The sequence below is a fragment of the Sinohyriopsis cumingii genome, chromosome 14 (assembly GCF_028554795.1).
Source record: "Sinohyriopsis cumingii isolate HCF-2022 chromosome 14, ASM2855479v2, whole genome shotgun sequence".
NCBI classification, from domain to species: domain Eukaryota; kingdom Metazoa; phylum Mollusca; class Bivalvia; order Unionida; family Unionidae; genus Sinohyriopsis; species Sinohyriopsis cumingii.
This window is the reverse complement of record NC_142974.1, coordinates 102,447,757-102,461,374: the sequence shown is the minus strand read 5'-3', so window position 1 is coordinate 102,461,374 and position 13,618 is coordinate 102,447,757. Positions and strand designations below refer to the sequence as shown.

Here is a 13,618-nt window from a genome sequence, read left to right as displayed (position 1 = left end):
AAAATATCTAATTGAAAATGATTTCAAAAAGTTATAAACAAGGTCTCGCTTTGAACTTAAAATTCAAGTAAACATCTTTTAAAAAATTACAAAAATTAGGTATTTCAAATCCTCAATCACGGACAAAAGTCAATCGAGCAGTATATATATATGACATATTAAGCTGCATTTACTACTGTTTTATAGCATATCCAGCCTAATGGAATCTAATGTGACGAGTTTGGAAGTAAACAACCTTTTGTAATAAGGCGCAAGAATTAAAATGTCTACAAATTCTGACTATCAAAGGCAATATGGCGAAATAGTCACACTGAATAAGAACGATAGCGATCTTGAAGTAAAAGATAAACCTGTGTGTAATATTTTTCTTTTTAAGTGGACGTAAATCTCTGAAAACGTTTGCCATTAACCACTCCAAAAACAAAAACCATGACATATCTCTAACTTCTCCGCCCATGATTCATATGCATGACTCTTTATTGTATATGTACGGTAATATCCAAATAATATTGATGACTCTTTATTGGAAATGTACGGTAATATCCAAACAGTACTGATGTAATTTCAAGACCCTGCGAACTCGGCCTAAACCCCTGAAATGAACAAAGCTTATTTTTAGACAAGAAATAAACTCACCGCATTATGTTTGTATTTTTCTCTTCTTTCTTTCTAACATTGGAATATTATCAAAACAGACTAAGTGTTAAATATCATTTTCATAGCTTTCAATAGTTAAAGTCGTACCTCAGATACAATAAATAGTCGTACCTCAGTAATCTGCAATAGTCGTACCCCAGTAATCAGCAACAGTCGTGCCTCAATAATCATTATATATCTGCAGTATTTTCGACACATTATTGAATACTTTTAGGAGACATTACGTGTTATATATAATAATAAATCATCACACTATTTCGCACTACGTGTAAGAAATATGTGTCTCGTTTACGGAGCTACAATACTTACTAAATGAATTGTTAATTATTTGATCTATTTACTTCTTCCCAAACTACAGTAGTGACTGACAATGTAGAATTTGTTTCGTGTAATGTAATCATTGATGTTGTGCTTTTTCTTATTTTGTTTTAAAACTTATAACGAAACACTCAGTCTGTGATTTTAACAATTCCATAGATGTGACATATTTTGAACAGATTGGGTTCGTAGAAATATTTTAATTTTATTAATGGATGTATTACTTTTCTGTCGTATAAAAGAATGTTTCAATCGGCGAATACGTTGCTAATTACATTTTCATGATTTTTGAACACAGCGGTAGGCGGCGCTATACAGGAATTGATGCCATTTTGTAGTAAGTTGGTGTGCGATGTATTTAGCTAGACAAATAATCAATTGAGTTCTGTATAACATATCTGTATATCTGTGCCTGATCGACAGCTTCTGAACAAATATATAAACCTATCGTTCATGGCTGGCCATTTTATATGAAGAAAAAATTTATTCTAAATGCTTGTGGATTTTATTAAAGCCCGCCCCTGTTTTCTGACATTGAATGCTTGCATAAATCGATTAAATGGACAATTTTCGCCAATGTGTTTGGTATTCAACCGCATGTATATTTGCAACTGACTAACAATACCATCAATCATATATATGCGGTTGCGCTAATTTTGATAAATTTGAAAATGTTTTGGTATCAACGAAGGCTATTTACGTAATTTGCATGCAAATGCTTTAAAACTGCTGAATTCGAAGATGAATCGAAAATAATTCAAGCACTGAAGTTTGTGCTTAGCTTCCGCCTCTTTCTTCTTTGAGATCTTTCAAAGCACAGATATATACGATAAGTGTGTTTCCCACTGACGTGCAAGCAGCAAGATTTTTTTACTCGTTGTAATGGTATTCTGGCACCATAGTTTCACGATCTTTCTTATGTCTTATTACTACTAGAAGAGTTATTCACCTATTCTATAATGATAAGTGATGTATTACAGTTTTCTATAATGATAAGTGATTTAATACAGTTTTTTTTATAATGATAAGTGATTTATTACAGTTTTCTATAATAAGTTGTTTATTACAGTTTTCTATAATAAGTTGTTTATTGCAGTTTTCTATAATGATAAGAGATTTATTACAGTTCTCATCAGGAGCGCCAAAGTCTAAATTTTAGTGATACAATTACCATTAAAAAGGGGTTTCATCTTAAAAAGATGTTAATTAAAGTAAACATCGTAATTTCTTGCATGTTTAAATTTTCTGTCAGATTAAAAATAGCAATCATTTCCTGTAAAATATTATACGAAAGACTCATTTACCTTGCTCCTTGCACCGATACGGGAAAATGTTTTAAAATTATAACCTCTTGTTACTGACAATGGAATGCAAGGAGTCTGGTACTAACCCAGCCATATGCCAGGGAAAGCGCATTGCATCATAGGAATTTGCAGAAAAGGAAACCTCTTAATTCTTTTCGGTTGGAAGTTGCTATATTTTCTCGTCACTTTATATTTACACTAGTTATATTCATATACCATTCGCATTCACTTTCATTACCATCATAATTAGTCACCTGTTATTATTATTAGTTCGTTGCGTTTCATTTTAATCAAAGACAGAACACTTTTTTTTTGGAAGAGAGAGTATGAATACAAATACATACATATCATAAAAACTTAAGTCATTTATAAAAATACTACCAAAGGAGGAAATCTTTATTCTTGATGTTACATTATATGGAGACAACATATTCTTAACTTTTTGTGCGGTAGGACTATACACAGTCATTAATACATTCGTTATAATTAAACTTTTAAATAACACATTTTGATCATTAAAATTGATCGTCTAAGAAGTATGGTGCGGAGAAATTGGGCACAACGGGTTACCAAGTTAATCCGTTCCAAAAATGTACGGGGAATTATATATATATATATATATATATATATATATATATATATATATATATATATATATATATATAATAAGGCTGCCATTTTCAAATGTATGTTGTGACGATGTAGCATTATGAGTGTCTGTTCTCATGATGGATTTGTCAGTTTGTAACACACAATGTTTGTTTTGGACGGAAGATGCAATAGGATCGAGTTTGTCGGCACTCAGACTAAAATGAATATAGGTTTGTCATGTGCAGGACAACTTACATTTCATCATGGCGGCCTAATGTTAAAATCAACTTCTATCCCAGTGACTCCCGATAAAAAGAGGCTAGTTCAGCCTGGCGGCCTACTGTTAAAATTACAAAGACTATCTCCATCAAAGATATTTTATTTTAAATCAACACACGTAGAAGTATGAAAAAGCACTACATCAAATCGTATGCAGTTTTCAAATCCATCATTTGGTTTCATTAGTTGCATTGCCATTTCTCGAAATTGCACAAAGACTTGCACGTTTACTACGATGCTGCATGTAACCACGTATTAATCTGATGATAATTGTCCTGTTTATAACGTGGCCTCATGCTCTTCTCATCGATTGAACTCTGAACACTGCTAGATACTAGTAATATTCAAGCAACCACGCTTCAAACGACAACTATTTCTTTCATCATGATGAAGAATTACCAATCACTATAGTAAAGAAGTGTAGCTTAAACAGCTCACGTTGACAATAGTGTACAGGATAACTAAAATGAATGCAATGAGACATTTTCATAGACATTTCAGTGTTGGATTTGACCATCTGGCAATCTGCCTGGGAGCAGATCGATTGCGTGATTTTAGGTAAGGTTATAGGGATAGGCCATCGTTGATCACCATGATAGTGGGCCGCGGAATCTAGAAGCAGACCTGGGAAAAGCAATTGGTTTCCATTATCTCGGCATAGTATGGTCAAAGTTAAATTAAAACTAACCAACCTACAAACATTTTCATTGAGTCCATGCACTCGCTCAGAGAACGGTGAACTATTTCCACTCTTTAAAATATAAACAATATATGGTACAATATGTAATGGCTATTTAAATGAACGTGGTGAACTTTAGCAAAATCACACCTTCAGTTTTTATATATTAGACACTTTGTGTCAAATATATACAAAGACTCAAACCACCACCAAACAACATAAATAATAAAGTTCACAACTTCGATGAAGAATATGTATTTGATTTTGACGTTAATCTCCATACAGTCCTTATTGTTCAAGTAGAAAAAAGCCGATTTAAACCTTTGACAATTTCGATAATTTTCCTTCCTAAACTGATTTCTGAAACAATTGTGAGACATATCAATTTGTTTATTGAAATGGAAGATTTATTTTTTATTTTATATACTAAGCAATGACTGTTGCTCATTTTTTGAAAAGGCAGTCATGCATTCTTTCATTGTTTACTTTTTGAAACGAACAAAGGTGAATTAAATTTATGGATAAGAAAAAAAACGTTTTTAAAACATTGGTATTGTTCATTGTTGAAATGCTACAATATGTAGCTAAAATTATCTTCAATTTTTTATTTTTTATTTTTGAACAGGCCGGTATTATTATTACCAGGGACAAAACATTGGTATGTTCCCAGGAGCACCATGCATTTTGTTCTTGCTTTATTATTTGGCCTAACATATTTAACAAGCCGTTTTTCAGACTTTGATTTGTGGGCTTCGCTTGAAATCGAAGTACAATAGAAGATAGGAAATATAAATATGGGCATGATATACTCTCAAATTCTTCCTTTTGTCAGGCGTATTTATTTTAAACACTGATAAAAGGTATACGTCGTGTATATTATCTGCTTATCTCTCGCGGTCTTAAACCCGCTTTCTTTCGCTTGCATATATCTATTTATTTACATAATCGTTATATTCCGCGCCTGGTTTTAAACCATTGCTTCCTCATTGTTTAGCTTAAAGTATACTCACTTCGGAGTGTTGGGGAATAACGTTATGGGTTCTTTGGGTACTTTTTGCATCTCCTGAAAAAATTCCAAGTTCGTAAAAATCTCCCTTCAGGAACTGTCAAATACAATGCACAGATATTTTCATCGTGACCTCCAGAGGAGACCTAAACCAAATATTTCATAACTACACAATGTTAGACATTTTAAAAACATACCTATGGCTTCTAATTAAAAAAAGCACTACAGAATACTGAATACTTCATATCTATCTTCGGGTCTTAGAGATGTGAAGGCAAAAACAATTCGAGCAGCTTTAGATATTCGGATAACCTGACTTCTGGCATTGTCTATTCGACTTGTGAATTATTTGCCCATCTTTTGTTAATATTAAATATTCGTTTATAAATTATCAACATTGTATTGATGTCTATCACATTTTTATTTAATAACACATGCAATTATAGTTAGAAACACTCGATGCAAATAAGGCATCGGATTTAGATATCTTTCTCTTTTCTCATGTCAAACATCAATATATCTATATGGTCTCATTGCGCAGAAGCGGAAATTATATGCGCGTTCAATTGTATTGCCTCTAGAAGTCAACAGCATGGCATGGTGTGTTCCTACTTAAAGTAAGTTAAATCACTCTCTCAGAAGATGTACGCTTTAAAATTGTTTTGGCGACTCGAGTGTACGTCGTTTTTCGATGGGTTCTGAAATCTGAACCTAGCCAAAATAATCTTTGAATCCTCTAAAAATGTGTAACGGTCGCGTATGTAAAACATTTGCACAAGACAATAAGTTCCAACGATAAACCATTTATATGAAGGTATATGCAGTTTTATTTGATTATATTCAGTATGTAAAGGTGATACAGTTTGGAATAACTGTTCTAAATACGTTCTTCGAATATGTTTTATGCATGTTACATGTAATAACTGCCTCCTTGTGTATCCATTTAACAGTTCTTTGAATTAGACGGTTTTGCACCTGTGTTTTGCTTCAATCCCTTAAAGCAACGAAGTTATAATAACAATGTGGGATATATGTGATCAGTAATACGATGTCGTACACCTGGTAGTAACGGCGTACACCTGGCAGTAATGGCGTACACTTGCTAGACGATTTTCAGTGTAATTTAATCGACGAAAGGGCTACGGCTATATGCTTGAAAACTCTCTAATTACAACCAACAATTATTGGCGTGCCCTTCCGAGGGAGTGAATTTTGGATTTTTCCAAATGTATCCTTTTTACAATGCGTGTGTGAGATAAAGCTTGATATGTGCGTCAATAGTAATTTGGAAAATGTGTTGCAAATATACCGTGCATGCATGTTAGTTATATATGACAAATTTCATCTATATGCCAATGACATTCGTGACGTTGAGGCAGATAAGTGGTGTAACTGTAATACAGATGCTGTTTGCGTTTATCATTGGCATACGAGAGGAATATGTTTTATTTCTTATTACAGATGTGAATTAAGTATTAATCAGGGAATAAAATTAAACTAAAAGTTAAAACAGGAAACTATTATAAAATTTGAATTAAATAAGCTGCCACCTGGATGTAAATGCAATATGCTGATATGTACTACCTATGGAAAGTAAATCTCTTTTCAGAATAAATAATTACTGTGATTTTCCATGTACTCTCATATTGAATCTTACGTAATGGAAAAAGATTATCACTTTCTATATCTACGTCTTTCAAATGTATGCATACTCACATATATTGCATGTTTACCGTACAATATATACATGTATCTGGAGTGTTATTTGTTCTGAAAAATGGATGATGGTAACATAAGAAACAATGTCTGAAACATGTTTCACTTCTATGCGCCTCACGCACTTGCCTTTTGACTTCTGTTGCACTTTGTTTCTTTATTTCAACGTAACAGATACCCATTTGAATCAAATATTCGCTTTTTACAATAACATAGTTTGATACAGGCAAATCAAAGTGACCGTTCATTCCATTTCAAGTCAGTGTTGACTTGGTACATTTCAGATTTGCTTATATGAGTCCTGATAGAAGGTAGTGGATGCTATTGGCATGCCGAATACCTGGCAAATTGGGTGATTTTGGCATGCCGAATACCTGGCAGATTGGGTGATTTTGGCATGCCGAATACCTGGCAAATTGGGTGATTTTGGCATGCTGAATTCTTGGTCCTTAGCATATTGGATGATACTGACATGCCAGATTCCTAGTATTTAGCATATTGGGTGATAATCTGAGTTCCTGTTCACCAACATATTGGGTGATACTGACATGCTAAAATCCTTGTCACTGGCAAATTGGGTGATACTGACATGCTGAATTCCGCGTCACTGGCATATTGGGTGATATTGGCTTGATGAATTCCTGAACACCTTCATGTTGGATGATATTGGCGGGCTGAGTTCCTGGTCCCTTGCATACTAAGTGATAATGACATGCTGAATTCCTTGTTACTAGTACATTTTAGATTTACAGAACCATTGTATGTAAGCAAGTTAGATCATCCCCGACTCAGGTTAGATCACTGGCTTAGGATCTTCTTTGTATTTTATACTGCCCCCATCACCATTACGCATGCATATTATTTTTATTTTTGTATATATTTGACAAGGAAATTTCCGCTTTTATGAACCCTACCCATATACTCGCCATGGCCTTTTCAAACGTTTGGTTTCAGTCATCTTTCCTGTAGCGAAAATGAAACGCAAGAAAAATGCAAAATGAAATACAAGAAACATGTCTAACTTCGATAGTATTAATATTATTACTAATATTTATGAAGGTAAATTTTGCCTTTCTGACTGATACCCTAAACACAAGAAACCTTATTCATACATTAGGGTATGTTTACCAAACGTTACAGTAGTTTATATAATATTTCTTTCCCTGAAAATATTTATTCTGATATTTCGATAACCATTATATCTGAGCAATAAAAGCAGTATTTTGGAGGGGTCTGAAATCACCTATTTCCCTGATTACAAAATTCATCAATAGCTTGACCGTAGGTTCGTTAATTTTGACCACACAAAAAAAGCGCTGGCAGCGTAAGTGCATTTAACACTATTTTACTGAATAGTGTCGAAACAAAGTCATTATTGCACATTATTGCACAGTAGTGTTATAGCTTGAATTCTTTGCTCCAATTTGCGTATAATAATAATAATAATAATAATAATAATAATATATCCAAAGTTTATGTCTGTGTTTCTTTTTCATAGACATTAATTTATATACTGTGGTGAATATGTGTCTTTGCAAATTTAAGTAACTACTATGAAATTGTTCCATCGTCGTTACACACAGTATGTTTAAATATTGTTATAGTACCAAGATATGTTAATTTGTCAATCGTTATTTCTGCATCTTTTCTGGTTAATATACAAGTATCATTTGTATTTATTAGCTGGTATCATAGTGAAATACGTAGCAATCTTATAAAGACGTTTCAAACATTTTTTTTTTTTAAATTTGGCCTTCATTATGTTTGACATGTAAAAGAATTTATGTGAAAACATACGTTACATAACACGATTATATTTATATTACTTTGAATATTACATTTTGCTGATGATATTATCTTGTATAAGTACAAAAATATTCAATGATATGACATATATTAGACACTATATATCTCAGTCAGTTTCTAGAGGTTTATAATTAAAATTATTAAATTATGACGTTTGTCTAATGGTGAATAACGTGTATATTTATCGTGTTGTTTCTTTTTTATGATTTAAAAAAGAGAGGAGATATTGACGTAAGGCATTTATTCACCACAGTTTAGGAAGCTGGCCTTTGATTACACGTTTTGAATCGCTTGTCCGACATACCTTACTAACTGCATGTGTATGGCTTGCCTAATACGTGTGTGTGTTTTCTGTCGTCGCTTTAGGGCGGAACGGGGAGGAAACCATTCCCATGCTGATGATTAACCACACCGATAAAGAGGATAACCAGTCTGGTACTATTCCGCCTCGTTCTCGATCCCCAGGAGCTATCCCAGAAGTCAAGAGTTCACCCCGACTTGTAGAAATAACCTCTAATCCTGGCACACCTCTCAAAGTTACTGAAATAAAATCATCTGGTCAGTATGCATAACCTTCACCCCGCTTATACCCATAATTCCCTTGCTATATTCCCTAGAAAATGACCTCTCCTTGTCAAACGATTTTCGTCCTGTATATTTGTTCTTTTTTATGTTTCTATTGAAATTCTTGACATTTTTCCCTGTTCAGAAAGAAATGACCCATACTTATTTGATCGTAAAGTTTTCCAATAAACGTTCACGCACCTGAATATCTGACTCCCACGATGCAAAAGAATGCGAACAAGGAAACAAATGAGTATGCGCAAATGGCAAACTTGCTTTACAAGCCTCCAAAAGACCTACATCAGATGAATGTGCATTTTTATTCTAGAGCAAACAACATTAATGAGATGGTAGTAGTGAAATCCTGCTTTGAATATATTGCTGTCTAAACACATGAAAGTTCTAACAATTTTATATGTAATTCCTTTTACGTACAGTACAGTTCATTCAACAAGTTTGGTATTTAGACGCACTTTTGTTCATATAAATAAAAAACATTACAGGTTTCAGAGACGAACATAATAATGAAACTACAGCCCTAAATCATTACAAAGAGAAGGTAGGATCTCTATGAAAGGACTGACTTCAGATTGCAAAGTATAATTTCATTTGTTAAATTATGTATTATCTAAGTAACAGATAAATTTAATTAACATAAAAGTGCTTTCACGATCACGAACATCCCCTTTCAATTTCTATTAAACAGATCACCTACTAAATTCAAAATGTTTCGGGGAATAATTTTTTTAAATAATTATTACAGTATATGATAGCTGTTTGAGACATTTAACATTTTATTAAAAAAGAAAGAAACGGAATTTGTAACGTCTATAAATTGTACCACAGTTCATTTCTTACAGTCACTGAAAGTATCATGTGATATAACATTCAAAATTGAATTATTATGGAAACTTTTCCTTCTACAGCATTTATCAAAGTTTTTCTTTTTAATAAAACAATCTATAAAATCAGAAGAAATCATGCAGCTATTTCCAAGAACATGTGACATGGAGACACAATTACAGTGTAATTTTTCTCTTTGGTTTTATAATTAATGAAAATAGCCTGTCTACTTTTGTTAAATAAACACTTACTATGCCGCTGTAAATGATGTGCCAATTACAGTACTACGTCACTGATATGACTTCGATTGTTTTATAAATTTAGTACATTTGAACTGTTTTTAATATCTGAAAGTACCTTTGGTTTTTATTTAAATTTGTAACTGTGGGTAAAATCAGATAAGAATATTATACAATAAAAGAAACTATAAAATTTTCGATAACCATTCCCCTTATTTGAGACCCCATTAATTAGTAATGATTGATAACTCCAAGATCGTTTCACTTTGATGCCTTACATATTGTTAGTGTAGAACATGTAGGAACGTGGTCATTTTACCTTAACAACGTGATGAACATCGTCCAGTTAGCTTATTTTCCTCACTGCCATTAAAGGCGGAAGTTCAACATCAGTCGGTCGGCGGGAAGTGGGATAGGTAGCGTATGTTATATGCATTTCGATTGGTTGTTATTGTGAAACTAAGTTATTTAATCGTATCAGATAAGGTTTAAGAATATATAAGACCTTTTGGTTTGCTACATAGTAGGTTAATTGCTTCCCTAACTCCCATATTCAATCAACATTAACAAGTGGTTAATTAGGTTTTAAGTTGTACCGTTCAGGTAGTTTTTGATGTTAACAGCCATCAGTTCACGATAAGAAAGAAGTTTTCCCAATGACACCAAAAATTCAAATTGAAGGTAATGGTGTAACCCGCACCCTCTTATACTGTGGCGTTGGACTTGAAGAAGAAAATGGTTTTCCTCGTTATACTGCAACTTCAAGAAGCCAGCACAGGTGTCCCTGCTCATCTTTCATGTATTTTATTTTGCACGCTAACAGCACATGTGCCCCTGCCCATCAACATGTACTTTATATTGCAACTGCAAGTAGCCAGCACAGGTGTCCCAGCTCATCTACATGTATTTTATTTTGCAAGCTACCAGCACAGGTGTCCCAGCTCATCTACATGTATTTTATTTTGCAAGCTACCAGCACAGGTGTCCCAGCTCATCTACATGTATTTTATTTTTCAAGCAACTAGCACAGGTGTCCCTGCTCATCTTTCATGTCTTTTATTTTGCAAGCTAACAGCACATGTGTCCCTGCTCATCAACATGTACTTTATATTGCAACAGCAAGTAGCCAGCACAGGTGTCCCAGCTCATCTTACATGTATTTTATTTTGCAAGCAGCCAGCACAGGTGTCCCAACTCATCTTACATCTATTTTATTTTGCAAGCAGCCAGCACAGGTGTCCCAACTCATCTTACATGTATTTTATTTTGCTAACAGCCAGCACAGGTGTCCTAGCTCATCTTTCATGTACTTCTTTATGTCAAACTCAGCAACTTTTATGTCAATAGATAGCAGATATTATTTCACCCAACCATATGATTTTTGCAGCCTCATAGAATTCTATTTTTTTAAATAATTTGTACATGGCATGATATTGTTTTGTTATATCTTTAGAAATTTCTCCATTATTTCCAATTTGAATGATGCATTTAAACATTTATTGTAATTGGAGATACACAGTTCTAATCACATCTTGTACGAGAATTTTTAATAATGATCTATTCTGGCGGATGTATAAGATAACACCCGCACGTTAACATCAATGCCTCTGAAAATCATTACTAACAATTCATTTTCCTCTAGCTTCCGAACCCAAACTTGCAACCGATAGCCAATCACAGACATATTCAGGTAAATTAAGTTATTATTTCTAACTGATTTTCTCTCTGCGCACTATTTTTCGCACGTAGTGTTGTTCTTCTGAAAATTTCAGTGATAAATCCTCACCTCGTTGTTATCGCAGTTACAGTTTCATAGTTATTCTATATTACATGTACACATGAACTTTAGATGTTCTCGTGCTCGATGTTGACCCAGTTATTGATAAATGTTTTAGAGACATTCGTGATTATCATATGAACCTTTGACATGACATGACAAATATTACCAAGTCCGTAGTTCAATGTATACTGAAGTCCTGCTTGTATGTACATTTCAGAGATCTGTACTATTTTTAAACTGGTTCCTGCTTGTCACAACTTCTTGGGAATGTATTACTTGTTATTACGATCTATAGCGTAAACTATTGTTTAAAATGTAAAATAAGAAATAAATCGCACATAGCAAACTTCTACCTTTGTGTTCGTATTTTGTTCAATGTTTTTCGTCATTTTCATCTTCCTGCATAATTGGTCACCTTCACTGACTTGCTTTACTGTCACGGTTTCTCTAATTCATTTTTCTTCTCATATTTTTTATACACCTCAGTACAAATGATATTTTATTGAAAATCTTTCAATGTTATTGAACAATGGCAAAGCAAGCCCATTTTCGCCCTTTTCCCAATATAACGATGCCGTAATTAAGATATTTGCGCACAGTATGGTAATATATAAATCGCTTACTATATTTATACCTATGCATGTAGACAATAAAATGAGTCATTAAGGGTATTAAAAAAGTCTTATCAATTACTGTATACAATATCAGAGAGAGAGAGAGAGAGAGAATGTTAATGGACGAGTAAAGTATTAAGCGACACATCATAGCGTCTCAACATTTTTGTTTACCATACTGGATTTCCATGCCAACATCTTCTTACATGGAATCTAAATCAAATATTGGGAAGCAATTCATGATTTCACAAATATTTTCGTTTATGATTTTATGTCTCCGCGTGTATAGATGTAAATTCGTTAATACTAATGCAAGTATCAATGGACAGACTTCAAAGGATTAGATTACTGTCAGAGGCTTTATCGGACAAGTAATCTGACCCAGCACGTTTGTTCAAACGCTTTGTCTCATCAATAATGCGTAGTCAGCAAAAGCCTGGCATTAACTAAAATTACTGTACGATTTCCAGTGATTTTATTAAAATAAATAGAAAGTAAGTGTGGACCAAGAACGGAACCTTACGGTACTCCGGCTGATTTTCTCATGTTGAAGATTATCTTTCCAAAACTATATTTTGTTTTCTGTCAAATAAGTAATTCTCAGAATAATCGTGCAATTGTATGTGAATACCCACGATATTTACTTACTTACTTATTTGTTTATTTATTTGTCTATTTATTTATTTATTGTCATCTTTGCCATTTTCCCCTTATCTAAATTCTTAATAATAGCTTGATGTATAGGAAGAAGTTGGTGTACCATATAATCTCATGGTTGATATTCAGTCTGATATTCATGTTCTATAACTTAGGTAAAATAGTTTCTTTTCAGCAAATAAGTAGGCACTCTTTCAAACATATTAACAGTTAATGCCTACAGTGTGTGTGTGTGTGTGTGTGTGCTGGAAGATACAATTTTTTCCATATTAGTGAATTTTGTTCAGTCTTTCATTCTTTTATTTTGGGAAGTTTATTTAATCAATAACATGCTCATATTCCATCGGTTATAAAATGGTAGGGGCATCCAATAACCAATAAAGATCCTCGATGGCATACTTTTAGGCAATAAGCTTAACTGTTAATATCAGCTATTTATAACAAATGTAATTTGTACCAGACTTTTCAGAGAAAAAAATGTGACTGTGGTGATAAAACTCAACGCCTTTTCCTTTTCTCGCGACAATTTTTGTCGCCATAGTTATCAGTGTTATTTACCAAAGGT

At 33.3% G+C, this 13,618-nt stretch overlaps 1 protein-coding gene across 15 annotated transcripts in view; it reads left to right on the top strand.

Moving 5' to 3' along the window:
• The window catches only part of LOC149784510 (potassium voltage-gated channel protein Shaw-like), a 167,953-nt gene that overhangs the window by 140,038 nt on the left and 14,297 nt on the right, over positions 1 to 13,618 (top strand). For 5 of the 15 annotated variants that reach the window (XM_089932600.1, XM_089932592.1, XM_089932593.1 and 2 more), the window contains 4 exons: positions 1,274 to 1,312; positions 4,454 to 4,486; positions 8,723 to 8,914; positions 11,645 to 11,692. The exons of 1 other annotated variant lie outside the window; for it this stretch is intronic. In XM_089932600.1, coding sequence (XP_089788726.1) covers positions 1,274 to 1,312; positions 4,454 to 4,486; positions 8,723 to 8,914; positions 11,645 to 11,692 — 312 coding nt within the window. The remainder of the gene's footprint in view (positions 1 to 1,273; positions 1,313 to 4,453; positions 4,487 to 8,722; positions 8,915 to 11,644; positions 11,693 to 13,618) is intronic. 9 more of the 15 variants (XM_089932597.1, XM_089932596.1, XM_089932598.1 and 6 more) reach the window with 9 other exon arrangements.